The sequence below is a fragment of the Myotis lucifugus genome, unplaced genomic scaffold (genome assembly GCF_000147115.1).
Source record: "Myotis lucifugus unplaced genomic scaffold, Myoluc2.0 scaffold_243, whole genome shotgun sequence".
In the NCBI taxonomy this organism is placed as follows: domain Eukaryota; kingdom Metazoa; phylum Chordata; class Mammalia; order Chiroptera; family Vespertilionidae; genus Myotis; species Myotis lucifugus.
In genome coordinates this window covers 217,803-235,823 of record NW_005871291.1, presented here as the reverse complement: position 1 = coordinate 235,823, position 18,021 = coordinate 217,803, and the positions used below count along the sequence as shown (strand labels likewise).

General features: G+C 38.5%; 1 protein-coding gene across 2 annotated transcripts in view; it reads left to right on the top strand.

Moving 5' to 3' along the window:
• MAT2B (methionine adenosyltransferase 2B) overlaps positions 1-15,459 on the top strand; it is a 15,898-nt gene extending 439 nt beyond the window's left edge. The window contains exons 1-7 of one of the 2 annotated variants that reach the window (XM_006098590.3): positions 1,572-1,730; positions 6,824-7,018; positions 9,870-9,984; positions 10,187-10,339; positions 12,764-12,957; positions 14,047-14,160; positions 14,544-15,459. In XM_006098590.3, coding sequence (XP_006098652.1) covers positions 1,668-1,730; positions 6,824-7,018; positions 9,870-9,984; positions 10,187-10,339; positions 12,764-12,957; positions 14,047-14,160; positions 14,544-14,714 — 1,005 coding nt within the window. In that variant the 5' untranslated portion in view covers positions 1,572-1,667 and the 3' untranslated portion in view covers positions 14,715-15,459. Of the gene's footprint in view, positions 1-1,571; positions 1,731-6,823; positions 7,019-9,869; positions 9,985-10,186; positions 10,340-12,763; positions 12,958-14,046; positions 14,161-14,543 lie in introns of those variants that run through there. The other variant, XM_006098591.3, reaches the window with a different exon arrangement.
• Positions 15,460-18,021: the final 2,562 nt, after the last annotated feature.

Genomic DNA, 18,021 nt, shown 5'->3' with positions numbered 1-18,021 from the left:
CTGTATGGAGAACTCAGCTAAGTCTCATTAATGGGGGGTGGGGGGGGGGTGGGGGGGGAATGCAGAACAGAACAGCAATTTCATTTACACGATTAATGCATTGATGCAGGTGCAGGGTCTGTATAAATGAGGATTTTATCCACAGTGTACGCTCCAGCCTTTCTTTGTCTTGGCGTGAATGGACCCTGCTAACATAACTTTTAGCTCCAGGTCGCTCTCTTTAAATTTATAGACTTAGCCACAGCACGAACTTGGACAGTGCCTGTAAAATGATGGCTTTTTTTTTTTTTTCACATAGAAACTTCCATCTTTAAAGAGGATGATTACACGCACATGTGCCCCTAGAACTACCCCCACGTTTTTCCTGCAAGTATCAACAAACTAGATTCTCAAATGCAGGCAGTAAACTTTTTGTTTCTCTCTTCTCTGAGGATCAAAGCGCTAATTGCATGGGCTTGCCCTTAACTCTTCTCCACATTGAATACTTAATTTCATTTTTCATAGATTAGATGGCAACTAGAGACTTTTTAAAACTCCCCAGTTTTTAAAGTGAGAACTAAGAGGATCTGGAATCTTCTCCCTCAGTCCCCCACTGCCCTTTGGGGCTGGGGCAGTGCTCTCACTCGAAATAAATGCTAAAGTGATGAACAGGGACAGTCTGGATGAAAACAAAAGTCGGAAAAGTGGGGGTCCTCGGGCTCTCTAACATTAACTGCTGCAAAGACACCACGTTCCCCCCACAAATAAGGAATGAGTTCTTGTTGGGGGCAGGGGGGCTGGGTAGGAAAGTCACAGGACTTTTGCAAAAGGCTGCTTAGGCTCTAAAGCAAAAAGGATTTTGAAAATAGGACAAGCGTTTTGAAGTGAAAGTCACCCGATTTGTCACTTTAAAAAGCGTGATGCAGGGTGCTCAGCATTATTCTCCCCTCCCTGGGTACCTTCTTCAACTCTTGGTCCTACTTTTTAGCATCCCCGAAAGACAAACAGGCTCTTGAGGTGGTAATGGCTCATTTGCCAACACTTGTGTTTTTCTTGTCTCTTCTGAATCTCTCAAAAAACACTCCTAAGGCTCCAGGGATGCATGTCTATTGTGCTTTCCTTCTCCCTCTTGCCGCACCGCTCCCCCGCTATGACTTTGTAAAACGTCTTATCCCACTTTATGTATTACATGCCCAGTTGATTTTTTAGAATGATGTTTTTCAATGGCAGTTTATATTCAATATTATTTTGTATTTGTATTAGTTTCAGATTGATTCTTTATGCACTGCGCAGTCTACAGACTTGAAACTCCACGCGATCCAATTCAATCCTTCCCTAGTCAAGGGAAAAAAAAAAAAAAAGGAAAATACATAAAATAAACAGCCTTCCTCCTCCCACCCCCAAACAAAGCTTGTTTTCATGGCTTGAGGCCAAGGCCTTTGTTTTGCGTGTCCCTTTAACAGTTGGCGCATGGGCGGAGGGCTCCCCCCAGTGTGCCCGCCCCTTTCCGGGGTTTCCGCACGGCGTGGCCAATCAACGGGAGCGGCCTTGGCGGCGGAAGCCGGAAGCTGTGAGCAGGTCGGCCGGGACCTAGGGGAGGCGGGCCGAGGGCCTCAGAGCGGCGGCTGGCGCGGTCCTGGGCTGGACCCCGTGGTCATCGCTGCCCCGGCGACGCGAAGGCGGCAGGCATGGTGGGGCGGGAGAAGGAATTCTCCGTCCACTTTGTTCCCGGGAACTGCCAGCTGGTGGAGGTGAAGGAGTGGTCTCGGGGGTCTCGCGGGAACCGGGCAGAGGCAGGGTTTTCCAGGGCGCCCCGGCCCGAGTCGCCTCAGGGCGGCCCCGCGCCACCTCCTCAGCCCGGGAGCCCGGGGCGGCGCCCTGGGGTTTGTTACCTCGGCGCACGCCGTTCCTGTTTACTCTCTCAGCCTCTGCGTCCGGAACTGAGGAAATCGGGTTCCTTTTGGTGTCTCCTCTCCCCTCCCAGGAATGAAGAGGGGTTTTCTGAGCTGTCTGGGTTTTGATTCTACCTTTCTTAAAAAAACATTTTTTTTTGGATCCTTTGTTCCTCCCCCTCGGTCACACCCGCGTGTGCCTCTTAGGAAGAAGGGGAAAGGTGGTTTTTCCGGAATAACGGTATTGGAGGTGATAACTTGAACTCTTAGTTTACACAGGACACTGTGTTAGGCGTTGCCATCTTCATAACTAGGAGGTTGATTTGGCTCCATTTTACGGATGAGAAAATCGAGGCTTAGCGGGAATGCCCTTGGTCCGTGTTCATTAAGTGCATTGTGACTGGTGCTTGGGGCTTTAAACTACGACGGAGGTTGCGTAAAAGGAAGGCTGTTGCAGTGTCTGTGTTCTGTCCCAGGCTTCCCAGCATTCATCCGTCTACTACAGAATATTATCTAGCTCTGGGGATGAGACTGGTAAAATGCCCAGACCAATATGTCTTGTGGATATAAGAAAGGATGGAGGAAATGGCAGTTCTAGAGAGCGATGCAGAATTTTAACTCCTCTGAAATGTAGCATAGCTCGTGCTTTCATATACCTTTGGGACTTGGGAGGGGGTAGAGTTAGGAAAAAAAAAAAAAGCGGGCTATTTAAACTGCTATGTTGTCCCTTTGTACCCCGAACAGGGCTGGGTGCATGTTACCTAGTGTTAGTTTTTGTTTGTGTATATCTGTATGCTTTGCACAGTACGAGTTCACGAACGTGGACTGGTTTTCCTTCAATAAAAAGCTTGGGGCATACTTGCTCATCTCAAAACGTGTAGAGTTGCCCTAGCTGGTTTGGCTCAGTGGGTAGAGTTTTGGCCTGCCCATCCGGGGGTCCCGGGTTCCATTCTGGTCAAGGGCAGGTACCCCGGTTGCGGGCTGGATCCGACATGTGGGAGGCAACCAACCCCTGTGTCTCACATCCATGTTTCTCTCTCTCTCTCTGTCTCTCCCCCCTCCCTTCTAGTTTTTTTTTTTTAAATCAATGGGAAAATATCCTCAGGTGAGGATTAACAAAACAAAACACTGTAACACAAAAATCTGTGGGAGGGCGGTCTTACAGTTGATGCGAGCGAAGCAGAGTGGTGGTTTCTGTGAAGACTGCCTGGGGTGCACAGTAGGGTGACAGGAGCGAGACCACTGTCAACGAGGTATCACGGGGTCCTAAAAAGTCGCTTCAAGCCCCGGGATGTCTCCTCAGTGACCTGCCTTGGGGAATCTTGTGGGGATCAATTAAAGACATGACTATGAAACTGCTAAATTGAAGAAGTTCTGGAAAATTGCAAAGTATGGTTGTGTTTACCACTAACATTTAAGAAGATCCCTCTTTAGGTTGTTAGTGATTTTTCACCCTACTTTTCCTCTGACATGCTTAATTCCAGTGTGTGAAGTTAGAAATCACTGTTTGGGGTTATTCTGAAGGAGCCATTTATCTTTCCTTACAATTTGGTATTTGATTAGACAGCATAATAATGGTAGTTCCACATCTATGATAATAAAAGCATAATATGCTAATTAGACCAGAAGACTTTCCAGATGAACCTGGGCTGCCAGGGAAGCCTGGGTCCAGTGTCAGAGGGAAGCTGGTGCTGGCAGCTGGGGGAAGGAACGCCTACTGTTGCGGGAATTTTGTGCATCTGGCCTCTAGTTTAGTTACATGATGTGTTGACTTTTTCAAGAATTTTTTTTCGTATCTGAAAATGTGGCATCTGATGTTTCTGAATTCTGTACATCTAAGATTCTATACAATAAGAGAAATAAATATGTTCAAACTAACAAAGTAATGTTTGATATAATTTACCTATAGGTAATAAAAATTGATACAGAATTTCTAGGCTCACAAAATATTTCCAGCTCTTGATTGTGGTTTTGATGGAACTAGAGAGTGTTTTATTCTTCCATTCTGAGTCCCTCAGAGTGTGTGGATGTTCCTGTGTTTTGCAGGATTAAATTTATAGAGTAACAAATAGTCCAAAGTAATTTTCAGAGGAATATTTATTTTCTTCTTAAAATAAAAAAGAAAAACAGTATGCTTTCAAAAGCTTTAGTAGAGTTCTGTTTATATATAGAAACTCAAAAATAAGTTATTTTTGATTGGCATCTTTTAATTTCAGAGTGAAACATACTTTGTCACCCACCAAATAAACTTATAATCTAAATGGAGAAATCTTGTCTTGACCCCTGTAGTGGTGACAGAAGGTGCTCATTGAGTCTCTAGAGACTATGAAAAGAGTAAAACTTAATATAAGTAAATTCACTCTCTGTGGACCCCTTTGTGATAAGGGTAATAGGGGAAATGTCAGAATTGTAGAACTATAAAGCCGGAAGAGCCTTAGTCACCTAGTCCAAATGCCTTGTTTTACCAATGAGGAGTTAGATAGAGATGAAGTAGCTTCTCAGTGGCACAGTTCTTGGCAGAGCAGCTAAAATTTAACTGTCATGAAACCAAATATAAGTTTTAAGGATCGAGGCAAAACTCATTATGTATTTGCCTGGATCATAGAAGCAAGAAGACCCAAGTTCTAGTCTTAACCTTTTCCTTTTATTGTGGACAAACATCTCTGGACTTCAGGTCCTTCCTTTTGGAAATCTATCTGCCCTGCCGAATAAGGCTGTTGTTATGAACAAAAGGTATGATGTAGGTTTATATGACACTTGATGGTTTTCAAATATAAGTTTGTGCAGAATCATTTATGTTTCAGGAAGTGCTTGCACTTCCGATCTCTGCTTTTTTAATAAAAAGAAAAATTTTAAGCATTGACATATGACCATATTGCCCCAGGGTATAGGGTATAAGTTTTCCATGCATCTCCCATCCTTTTTTAAAGTTGTGTATTCTCTAAAGAGCTTTTCTGTGCTTGTAACAATGCTGCATTTCATCAAGTCTAACATGCTCTCGATTATAAAATCATCTGGCTCTTATTTTAAGCTGCACTAAAAAGCAGACAGCGCAGCCAAACTGACATTCATAAGATGCATCTCTATTTTATTCATTGACATGAGATGTTGCAATGAGGGAAAAGTATGCTTCAGAGTCAGTGGAGTATGCAGACATCTTAATTTACTGTTTACTTTATGGATTGCATAATGCTTGTTCTTTGACTTCAAATTTAAAAAAAAATTTTTTTTGATTTCTGAGAAGAAGGGAGAGAAACATCAGTGAGGAGAGAATCATTGCTTGGCTGCCTCCTGCACTCCACCTACTGGGGATTGAGCCCCAAACCTGACATATGCCCTGACCAGGAATCGAACCTCAGTCACTGAGTCACATTGGTGGGGCTAATTTTTCTATTTAAGGGGAAAAGATGTCGCTTCTAGAAAAATATATGGCAATTTTTTGAATAGGGAAATTTATTTTGAGAAAAGCCTTGCTCTTTCCTGAAGTTCAAGATGACAGTTCTCAAAGTGCAGTTCCCAAATCTATTCTTTTGCTTCAGAAGTAAAAAGTGAGAAACTCAGAAGGAACCACATCGGAGCTCTCTTAACAGTATTTCCCCAGGGATGTTTATTGTACTTATCATGTGTAAATCGGTTTTTTATTGTATCTCTGCTAGACTTGGCATGTTTTCTCTTTATGTTCAGTCTTTGAAGAACTGTTTTCTTGCCAAAACATAAAGAAAATACTTTGCTGGCTGAAATCCTTATTTTCATAGATCATTTGGCTGCGAGCCAAGTTTTACAACAGAAAACCTAGATGAATTTTCCTTCCACTTGTAAAAAGTTATGAAATTGGTTGATCTAAGAAAAAAAATCATATCCTTTAGAATTTACCTTTACATTGTCCCTGTCAGCCTTTCATTTCAGATTTTTCCTATGATGGAAGTACCTGATTTGGGTAGCCTTTTTTTTTAAATTTTTTTTTTAATGTAGAGTCTGCTGAGTTAATCAGCCGAACTAAGGGCTAATGAAAGGTCTTTGGTTGGTGTACGCATCTTTAAAGTTTTGACATCTCAGAGTTAGTTGCCTGTAACAACACTTTGAAATAAAAAGTCTTCAGGATGATAAAATTTAATAAAACTTAAGTTGCTGACTTTATTCAAGATTTTAGGAGGAAATTTGCTGTTACCATCTTGGTATTATTTTCTAAAAAGTAGTTCCTTTTAATTTTTATGTGTAAGGAATTTTTTCTTTTTCACAAATGCAGCACATACCAGTTGAGAATATTTTCATGTTGTTGTTTTTCTCTTATCCTCTATATCTGTGTTTACTAGTTTAATTGGTCTGTGCAGGTACATTTAGAGTTTTAATTCAGGAACATTTACCAGTTTAGTTAAACTTAGGATATTAGTGCCATAAGGATCAAATTTATTTTTCCTTCACATAAATTCCTATGGAATGTGACTTCTCTCACTCAGACCTATCAAAATATGATATATCAGTGAAATTTTAAAGAAAGCTTGGGGTTAAAAACTGGGAACCAAAAATGTTAACTTGTAAACATTGGTGGAATAAAGCCCAAATATTTAATCAGGCCATAAAATAAGCATAAACCTAATTGTGGATTTTATAAACGGAAAAACATAATTAAAGTTGCTGTTTATTGCTCATTTGGACATCATTGATTATAAAATTAAGATTTTTTTTATTAACGTAGGAAATCACAATCTTTTTGACTAGCTAATTACTGGCCATATCATCTTAGGTTTTTATTTGGGGGAGTAAGATTATTAAAACTTAAGTGATGTACTTATCGATGCAGTTGACTGATCTTTGTTCTTAAGACTTGGATTATAGATATGGGACATGAAGCAAACTATTCAGACCTGAAGTATTTAGTGGATGATGATGTTGACTAATACTGTTGAGAATATTTTCAAAGAAAATGCTTTTTCTTCCCCTTCACCTTTTAGGAGGAAGTTAATGTCCCCAATAGGCGTGTTCTGATTACTGGTGCCACTGGACTTCTTGGCAGAGCTGTGTACAAAGAATTTCATCAGAATAATTGGCATGCCGTTGGCTGTGGTTTTAGAAGAGCAAGACCAAAATTTGAACATGTTAATCTATTGGATGCGAATGCAGTTCATCACATCATTTATGATTTTCAGGTATGGTTTAGTCTATTTACTTTAACAAATGTAAACCATATTAAGAATCATCTGGCCCAGCCAGCATGGCTTGGTGGTTGAGCGTTGACCTATGAAGCAGGAGGTCAAGGTTTGATTCCCGGTCAGGGCACATGCCTAGGTTGCATGTGGGGTGTGCAGGAGGCAGCTGATCAATGATTTTCTCTCCCTCTCCCTTCCTCTCTGAAATCAAGAAAAACAAACAAACATCTGGATGACATAGAAAATCTTGCTCTCAAGAAAGTTACCGTACTTAGACTCTAATCTATTAAGCAACAATATAGAATACACTTTTAAAAAAAATTCTTTATTATTTAAAGTATTATATATATGTCTCCTTTTTCCTCCATTGACCTCTCCCCAGTACACTTTTAAGCATGTCAGAGTATATGAAATCCTTGAAATGATTAGGTTGACAAAAGATAGAATATGAAGCATTTTATTAAAAAAAGTATGTTTCTGAAGTACTCTTCTAAGCACTTTTGATACAACTGTATTTTTTTTTAATATATTTCTATTGATTTCAGAAAGGAAGGGAGAGAGAAAGAGAGATAGAAACATCAGTGATGAGAGAGAATCATTGATTGGCTGCCTTCTGCATGCCCCACACTGGGAATAGAGCCCGAAACCAGGGCATATGTCCTGACCGGAATCAAACTGTGACTTCCTGCTTTAACCACTGAGCAGTGCTGGCTAAGCATACACAGCTTTTAAAAATAATGTCTGTAAACCTTACAACACTGTAAAATGGACAGTATTTCCATTTTAGAGATGATAAAGGCTCAGAGATGTTAAAGAATATGTTGGCCATGGTCACAGTAAAGTTCCAGAAAACTTTAGTTTCTGTTCTACCTCTAATCAAATCGAAAGTTTTAGTTTTTTTCCTAAAAATAATGGATCAAGTAACACCTGCATTAGAATTTTTTGGGAAACTTGTTCTTACGCCTCTCTCCCAGAGATTTTAATTCAGTAAGTCAGTTATGGGACCTGGAGCTCTACATTTTAAGAAGCACCACAGATTGTGCACATTCAAGCCTGTGAACAACTAAGACCGTGCTTCCTCAAGCAGTTGTTGAGAAGGGGGCAGTTTATATGTGGGGAGGCCAGCCTGCCTGTCAGTGTTCTTCCCAGATCTTAGCTGTGGCTCCGCTTCTCTGGGAAGTAGGTGCCCCTTCTCTGCAAACGACCCTCTTTATTTCTGTCTGGACTTCTCTCACGTGATGGTGAAATTATCTCTTTATGTGTCTTTCTTTTCCAATAGATCAGTGGTTCTCAACCTTGGCTGCACATTAGAATCACCTGGGAATCTTTTTAAAATCCTGATTCCGGAGGATGAGGCCCAGAAATCAGGATTTTAAAAAGATTTCCAGGTGATTCTAATGTGCAGCCAAGGTTGAGAACCACTGCACTAGATGATGAAGTCCTGCTCCTTGCACAGTGCTTAGCATATAGGTGGTATTCTAAATGCTTAGCTGGGAAAATAATTTTTATAGATAGTTGATTTTCTTTTTTTTTTAAATTAAATCTTTATTGTTCAGATTATTACAGTTGTTCCTCTTTTTTCCCCCATAGCTCCCCTCCACCTGGTTCCCACCCCCCCCTCCGCCCTCACCCCCCCCCCACTGCCCTCATCCATAGGTGCACGATTTTTGTCCAGTCTCTTCCCGCATCCCCCACACCCCTTTCCCCCCAAGAATAGTCAGTCCACTCCCTTTCTATGCCTCTGATTCTATTATAATCACCAGTTTATTCTGTTCATCAGAATATTTATTCACTTGATTTTTAGATTCACTTGTTGATAGATGTATATTTGTTGTTCATAATTTGTATCTTTACCTTCTTCTTCTTCCTCTTAAAGGATACCTTTCAGCATTTCATATAATACTGGTTTGGTGGTGATGAACTCCTTTAGCTTTTCCTTATCTGTGAAGCTCTGATAGTTGATTTTCTTCAAATGAATAGTCTTAAGATGTTTGAACTTATGAATTTGATTTGCAGTTGATATTCCTCTCCCTTTAACATAGATTTATTAAGATTTAAGTCGTAATGCCAAAACCGGTTTGGCTCAGTGGATAGAGCGTCGGCCTGCGGACTGAAGGGTCCCAGGTTCGATTCCGGTCAAGGGCATGTACCTGGGTTGCGGGCACATCCCCAGTGGGAGATGTGCAGGAGGCGGCTGATCGATGTTTCTCTCTCATCGATGTTTCTAACTCTCTATCTCTCTCCCTTCCTCTCTGTAAAAAATCAATAAAATATATTTTAAAAAAAAAAGATTTAAGTCGTATTAATCACACAAATGATAGGTCTTTTCTCCCGTCTGAATTTGGGGATGTATTTCTAAATATAGTAGTTGACACAGATGTTTGTGTGATTTTGCCTAGGGATTGCCAAATTGCTCTTTTCAGAGCCTTTATGTATGTATGTATTTATTTATTTAATCCTCACCCAAGGATGTTTTTCATTGATTTCAGGGAGAGGAAGGAAGTGGGGAGGGCAGGAGGGGGAAGGGGGAAAGGAGGGAGGGAGGGAGAGAGGGAGAGAGAAACATTAAGAGGGAGAAATGTCAGTTGGTTGAGCCCCAATCAGAGATCAAAACCCCAACCCTTTGGTGACGGAACAACACTCTAACCAACTGAGCCACACTGGCCAGGGTGTCTACATATAATTTTAAGGAAGTTCAAACCTTGAAAAAGGGGAGCATGGCAAATACAATGATTCTTTAGTTGAAGGAATGTTGAACTTAACATTGTTCTAGAATTAAATCACTGTTGGAAGGCTATGGTTCCTCTGTTTTATTCCTTCTGTGGGTTAAAAATCAATGCTTAACTTCCAGCCCCATGTCATAGTACACTGTGCAGCAGAGAGAAGGCCAGATGTTGTAGAAAATCAGCCAGATGCTGCTGCTCAACTTAATGTGGATGCTTCTGGGAATTTAGCAAAGGAAGCAGGTAATGACTACTTCATAAAATCATTTTATAAAATATTAAATGATTGCTGAGTTTGTAAAGATTAAACTTGTATAGATTGCTTATAAGAGATTTGTCTATATATGATACATATGAGAATATCATATATAAGCTATTAAAAATTACAGATAAGATTAATGTTATATTTTAATTTTAATAATTTTTTTTTGTTTTTTGTTTGTAGCTGCAATTGGAGCATTTCTAATCTATATTAGCTCAGATTATGTTTTTGATGGAACAAATCCTCCTTATAGAGAGGAAGATATACCAAGTCCCTTAAATCTATATGGCAAAACAAAATTAGAAGGAGAAAAGGCTGTTCTGGAGAACAATTTAGGTAAGACACAACAATCTCTTTAGCCGCAGATTTGTTTTTGGGATTACTTTTTGTTTATGGTGTGTGTGTGTGTGTGTGTGTTTAATTAAAAAAATATCAGTCAAAGAACAAGTCACTGGGGAAAAAAGAGAGAATCTACACTAATAAAAGAGAAATATGTAAATTGGTTGTCACTTCGCTACACCTACCAGCCAATTAGGATGAGTATGCAAATTAACACAACAAAGATGGTGGGTTAATTTGCATACTCAGGCACAGAGTGAAGACTGAAGGCTCCGAGCGAAGAATAAAGATGACTGAAGACTGAAGAGGCTTGGCTTCTCTGCTGCGGCTGGAGCGGAGAAGCCAAGCCTAGCTGCGGGCCGCCGGAGTGGTGAAGCCTAGCCTCAAGACTTGGCTTCTCTGCTGCAGACGGACCAAAGGCCTGGGTTCTGGGTGCCAGAGGAAAACCAGTGCCGGCAGCCAGGGGAAGGAGGGCCTATTGCGCGAATCTTTGTGCAACGGGCTTCTACTGTAGTTAATAAAAAAAGAAAAATAATTTTAGAAATCTTAAAGGATTTGTGAATTTTGCCAGATTTTTTCCTAGTATCACTATGTACATAAATATTGTTGTGTATAGGAAAAATAAATCATACAGTACAAATTTTTGTAATCTGGTTTCAAAAAATGAGCCAATATCATTTCTCTTAGATCAGTGGTTCCCAAACTTATTTGGCCTACCGCCCCCTTTCCAGAAAAAAATATTACTCAGCGCCCCCTGGAAATTAATTTTTTAAAAATTTTAATAGCAATTAAACAGAAAGATATATGTATTAATGTTTCTACCTTTTTCGTAAAATATAGTAAAGAAAGGTGTAAATTAGAAACATTGACGTTTGAAATTATGAAACTATTGAACTCAGAATAGAAAGGTAATACAAAAAAAGTTAAAACATGCACCTGTGGCCATCACCGCCCCCCCCTGGATCGCTGCAGCGCCCACCAGGGGGCAGTAGCGCCCACTTTAGGAATCACTGTCTTAGATTGAGGTCTTCTGTTATTTGTGTGGTTTTTCTTTTCTATGTGTGTTTGTGTATACATCTATATGTGCTGATTATAAAAGGCATGTACCATCCTTGCAAAAGAATTTTGTAAAATTTGAAATTGTAAGGAGTGAAAGTTCTCTTCCATTGCTGCCTCAGAGAGAAGCACCGAATGTGGTTATGTATGCATGCATTTTTTGTGGATTTTTAAAATGTGTGCATGTTGTTTTGTAATTGGTGTGTGTGTGTGTCCCCTCGTATACTTGCATTTTAGTACAGGTGGAGCTATCACTTGGATATCTATTTCCTATCAATGACTGCATCGTACTTGATTTAATGATCCCTATACTAAAACTATTGCTTTTGTCTTTGAGAAGCATCCCCTAGTATAGATACTAATAGATATTTCATTTATCAGGCTTTTTTTTTTTTGGTATTGTAAATTATCCTGCAAAAATTATCCTCAAATTACTTATCTATACATGGTTGTCTAATTAAAGTTAATTTAATTAAACTGTTTGGCCCTAGCTGGTTTGGCTCAATGGATAGAGCATCAGCCTGCGGACTGAAGGGTCCCAGGTTCGATTCTGGCCAAGGGCACATGCCTGGGTTGCAGGCTCGATCCCCAGTTAGGGGTGTGCAGGAGGCAGCCGATCAATCATTCTCTTTCATTGATGTTTCTCTCTTCTTCTCCCTTCCTCTCTAAAATCAATAAAGAAATATATTTTAATTAAACTGTTTGATTTTCAATTAAAGTGTCAGTTATCTAGTCTGTTGTAACCCCTCATTAGGGACCAACATAAAATCTAAATACATCCTAATTCTTTAATCAGTGGTTTCAAGAATTATGTGGTAAATACTCACATACCCTTTATATAGATTCACCAATTGCCAATGTTTGCCACATGTGTTTTGTACATAAATTTTTTTTTCTGTATTAAGAATCAGTTGCATTTTACTCCAAAATACTTTACTGGGTATCTTCTAACCAGGATGCTCTTTACATAATTACAATGTAGTTATCACACTCAGGAAATTAAACATTACTGTCATATAATATAGAGTCTATATAAGAATTTTCCCAGTTGTCCCAATAATGTCCTTTATTACATTTTATTTTTTAATCTAGGATCCAATCAAGGATCACTCATTGCATTTAGTTGTCATGATCAGTTTTCTTTTTAATGAACATAATAATGAAGAAATTATGTGTAAAAATACCCCAAATGAGAGAACATTTAAAAACACCCAAGATGACATTTGTTATATGGGCATTATTACAGTGAGCTGTGTCATTTTGGTCTGTTGTAAGTTTTCTACAATATTGTTTAAATCCACATACTTTGATCTTACATCAAAACTTAACCAATCAGCTTTAAAATGTTACCTGCTTCATTTCTAGGAGCTGCTGTTTTGAGAATTCCTATTCTGTATGGAGAAGTTGAAAAGCTGGAGGAGAGTTCTGTGACCGTTATGTTTGATAAAGTGCAGTTCAGCAATAAGTCAGCGAACATGGACCACTGGCAGCAGAGGTTCCCAACGCATGTCAAAGACGTAGCCTCCGTGTGTCGTCAGCTAGCAGAGAAGAGAATGCTGGTGAGAATCTTTGCAAGGAAGATTTTCTAACTTCCATCTTATTAAAATCCTGTTAATGAGCGGAAGTTAAAGTGCTTTATTTCTACTTTTTAAATTTTTTTTATGATTTTTCAATTGGAGTTTACATTCAATATTATTTTGTATTAGTTTCAGGTGTACAGCACAGTGGTTAGACAATCATATACTTTAAAAAGGGTTCCCTCCCCCAAAATAAAAAATAAAATAGTGTTCCCCCAATATTTCTAGTACCCAACTGGTACCATACACAGTTACTCTAATAATGTTGACTCTCTTTCCTATGCTGTACTTTATAAAGTGCTTTTTTAAAACTGTAAGGAGAGCAAGCAAAAATAGTTTACAGATAGATAGTAGGCTATATTTATGAGTTATAAAAATACACCCTTGTGTTTGCATTTCTCAAATACTACAGATCCCATCTGTCATTCTTTTATTACAAGATGACTTGAAAACTTGTATTCTTTGGGTAACAAAGTAATCTAATGTCCTAAGAATTTTGATTAAGCACTGTGTAATGTTGAAGAAGATTCCACATAGGAATTCACAATTTCAGCCACTTTAGGAGTTAAATATTTGAATATCTTGGAGCTAAATAGAGTATTCATAAAGAGACTAGAGGCTGATTTATTTTAGAATATTAATAATAATATGACTATACTTTTAACACATAAAATTTTATATATATCTTAAATATATACTCTGACAGTATTTGATAATGTTATAACTAATTAGCTCATCTTGAAAAATGGTTCTATTAGGTTTGTCTTTAGCTTAGAATAATTAGAAATACTCATTATATTGAACTATGCTTCCATAAAAACCTGTAATCATTTTTGGGATTCTCGCTAAAATAGTTACCTATATTTTTATTTAAAAAAATACTCAAGGCTAAATTCTAGAAATTGCTTTTCATGTTAGTTGGGAATATACTTGATTTTAGATATCTTGTGGAGAACATTCCAGAGAGGAGAGATTTTAATTCCTGGGCCTTTTGATTACCTTTCTTGTCAAACCTACCATTCAACTCAAATCAGAAAGTTAAAACTATTTTGAATTTTGTGTCCTTGTCAGGATCCATCAATTAAGGGAACTTTTCACTGGTCTGGAAATGAACAGATGACAAAATATGAAATGGCATGTGCAATTGCAGACGCCTTCAACCTCCCCAGCAGTCACTTACGACCAGTAAGTATATGGTATTTAAAGCCTCGCTTTTTGAAATTCCAGAACTAACACTGTAGTGTGTATTATTGATAACATTTCCTTGTTGCTTTGGAAGTATTGGTAACTTCCATTTTCCGGTATTAATCACAGTGACCCTCGCTTGTATGTGGCAATTTATATTGTTAATTTTCTCTAAATTATTATGCATAAAGGATCCAATCAGTATTGGTGACATTTATAGAAAATGTATTGTCTTAATTACAGCAGCTTTTTAAAAATATATATATATTTTTCCAGGGATCTAATAAGATTTGTACTGAGGGCTAAATGAAGTAGAGAATATAAAACCTCAACGTGTAGCCTTTCATGTGTTTTTTATGTTTTCTTTTTATTTTTCTTTCAAGATAACTGACAGTCCTGTCTTAGGAGCCCAACGTCCAAAAAATTCTCAGCTTGACTGCTCCAAATTGGAGACCTTGGGCATTGGCCAGCGAACACCGTTTCGAATTGGAATCAAAGAGTCACTCTGGCCCTTCCTCATTGATAAGAGATGGAGACAAACCGTCTTTCACTAGTGTATGTGTTGTCTTTTTTTTTTTTAACGATAGAGTATGTGGCACTTTCTAAAGGAAATAGTTTTGTATGAGTGCTCTTTAGTTGTGACTTAGGATCTTTCAGGTAAACGATGCTCTTGCACTAGTGAAATCGTGTAAAGAAACTGAGGTCAATAATGCCTTGCTTGATGTAATGATGCTTCTTTTTATCATTTTGTTTGTTCTGGCTTAATTTGCTGTTTGAATGTAGTAGCTTATGATTCTTCAGTATTTGTGAGCCGGGATGAAACAGATCTGCTGTAGACTTTATTTTGGAGGGAGTGGGGATGAAATGCATTGTTCATTCCTCAAACCTCTACATTTTCAGGACTATTGCAACTGTTGACCCTTTTCTGTTTTAAAGTGTTAAATACTATGAAAATCATTGGTGTTCATTATTTTCTTTGCTTGAGCCCAGATCAAATGTTTGAAGAAAGAAACTTTATTTTTGCAACTTAAGTGTGGTTTTTATGCTTGAGATATTTCTACATGTCATGTATATTGTCACTCCTGCAGCTCCATGCCTCCTGCTTGTGTAGCAGTGTATGGTGAACACTTGAAAGAGAATGTGTGTATGTGTCTGTATTTTTAAATATATATAAAACTGTTGTTTTCACTCCATGTCACTAAGTGATATTTCATATGTATGGTTATACTGATAATAATGGGCCTTGTAAGTCTTTTGACCATTCAAAATAATAATAAATGTGTACTACTGGCATGGGAATGCTGAGTTTTCTTATATTTCTTTTTTAAAATGTAAGGACCAACCATATAGACTGATTGTTATTTTGTTGCTTTAATTTTTAAAAATTACATTATTACCATCTGATGCATACAAGAGAACGTAGTTAAAATATATATTGAGATACAAAACACTAACACACACCAGGAAACTACCACTTGAGATCTAAATTGTTCCAGATATTATGTCAACTGTGTCAGCTGGTTGTTTTTTACTAAAATAACTAGTAACATATGTGTTACATATTTACATAGAACGTTTTTTCTGAAGAATGCAGAATATCTGAATATATTATCTGCACTAAGTGATACTCAGGTGACCTTAGCCTCAACAATATCTTTGGTTCTTAGGAAGGTATGACTTGGCTTCTATGCGGGGGTCCGTGCACACCCTAGTTTCAGATTTTCTGGTATCACTCATGGGGTATTCTTTCCCTAGATTATGATCTTATTCTCTCATTGGATAAAATGTCCTAATTTACTTAGAATTTGAGGTTTAAAGAAGAGCCAATTGGGGAGATTTGGTTAAAGCAGCAATTCCCAAACCATGCTATCTATGTTTATCATTAACTAGGGGAATATTCACCAATCGATACTTAAGCCCTCACCTGGGCCCACTGAAATAGAATTTCTGGCCTTGATGTTTGCTAATTTAGTTTTAAATGTTCCCCACGTGCTTCTAAGGTAGCCAGCCTGGCACATATATTTGAAGCATTCTGTTTCTTTAAGTTCATTTCATGTGGTACAAAATTCAAATTTTTAGAGTTTGAAAAACCTTTCTCATTCTTCTCTAGCCACCAATCCTTCCAACTGTGGAGGAAACCAGTGTAGATCAGATTCTGATATGTTTCTAGAGATGCTCTGCGTATATAAGACTGCACTTGCAAAACGTGTATGTGTTCACACTCGCCATCTCTTTATTTACACAGAGTAGCATAGTACACATTTTCTTGCACTTTATTTTTTCATTTAATATGCCTTGGAATTTGTTTATATTAATTACAAAGGAAGTCCATGTTCTTTTTTTGAAATTTCAGTCTTACAGAAAAATTGCCCTAACTGTATAGAATGCCTGTATTCCCCTTTCCAGATTCCCCAGTTGTCAACATTTAGCCACATTTATCATTTTTTCTTTCTCTGTATATATACACAGAAGAGAGTATTATCTGTTTTCCTGAACCATTTAAGAGCAAGTTGCGGCCATGGTGCCAAATCACCCACTTTATCTTTGTGGTATGTAAACTTAACAATGCCTTATAAAAATAAGAATGCACTTCCACATAACTCTGTAATATAACCGTCAAAAAACTCAAGCAGTTAATTTTGATAAAATTGTTTGATCCTCATTGATAGCTCCAATTCTGGTCTTGCTCTGGAGGGTTTCTTTTAGCTTCCCTCCTTCCATATTTGCAGCTCCTTTATTCATTTGTTCATGTCATCGATAAGAATCATTTTCTGATCACACCAGGTCCCCACTGGTCCCCTCATCACCCAGGCCTCCTTGAGCCAGGTGAGCATTCCTGAGCCCTGGGCCCTGGCCCTGATGTCAAACCTAGGCTGTTTGACCTTTCAATATAAATCCTTCACTATTTCATTGCTGTCTCTTACCCATTATTGCTTTCATTCTACCTCATGGATATTACACCTGTAGTCTGATTGTGGTAGGGTGAATAATGCTCCCCACACCGACATGTCTGTGTCCTAATCTCCAGATCTGTGAATGACACTATATGACAAAAGGGACTTTCTAATTAAGAATCATGAATGAGATTATCCTGGTGGGTTCAGTGTAATCACAGGCAGGGGAGTAGATAAATAGTAGATGTGGTCACAGAAGCAAGAGGTTGGAGTGATGATGCCAGAATGAGGTCACAAGCCAAAGAATCTAGGCAGCCTCCAGATAATAAAAAAGGCAAGGAAACATTCACCCCTAGGGCCTCTGGATGGAGCAGGACCCTGCCAACAGCACCTTGATTTTGGGCCAATGAACCCCATTTCAGAATAATGACCTCTAGAACTGAAAGATAATAGGTTTGTACTGTTTAAGCCACTAAATTTGTGGCACAGTAGCAATGTTACAGTAGCAATAGGAAACTAATAAACTGATCCTCTGATTTTCATTTATTTTCTTTATTTTTTAGCTCTTTATCTTTTTACTCTATATTCTGGGAGATTGCCTTAACTTAAAATTTTTTTTTATCCAATTCTCAATTTTTCTTTTTTGTTATCTGAGTTTCCAAGAGCTTTCCTTTGTTCTCTCAGTGTTTCCTTTGACAAGAAACAAACCATCATCCTATTTTATGCATGTATGGATTCTTTTTTTTTTAATATATTTTACTGATTTTTTTACAGAGAGGAAGAGAGAGGGATAGAGAACTAGAAACATCAATGAGAGAAACATCGATCAGCTGCCTCCTGCACATCCCCCACTGGGGATGTGCCCGCAACCAAGATACATGCTCTTGACCGGAATCGAACCCGGGACCCTTCAGTCCGCAGGCCGACGCTCTATCCACTGAGCCAAACCTGTCAGGGCTGGATTCTT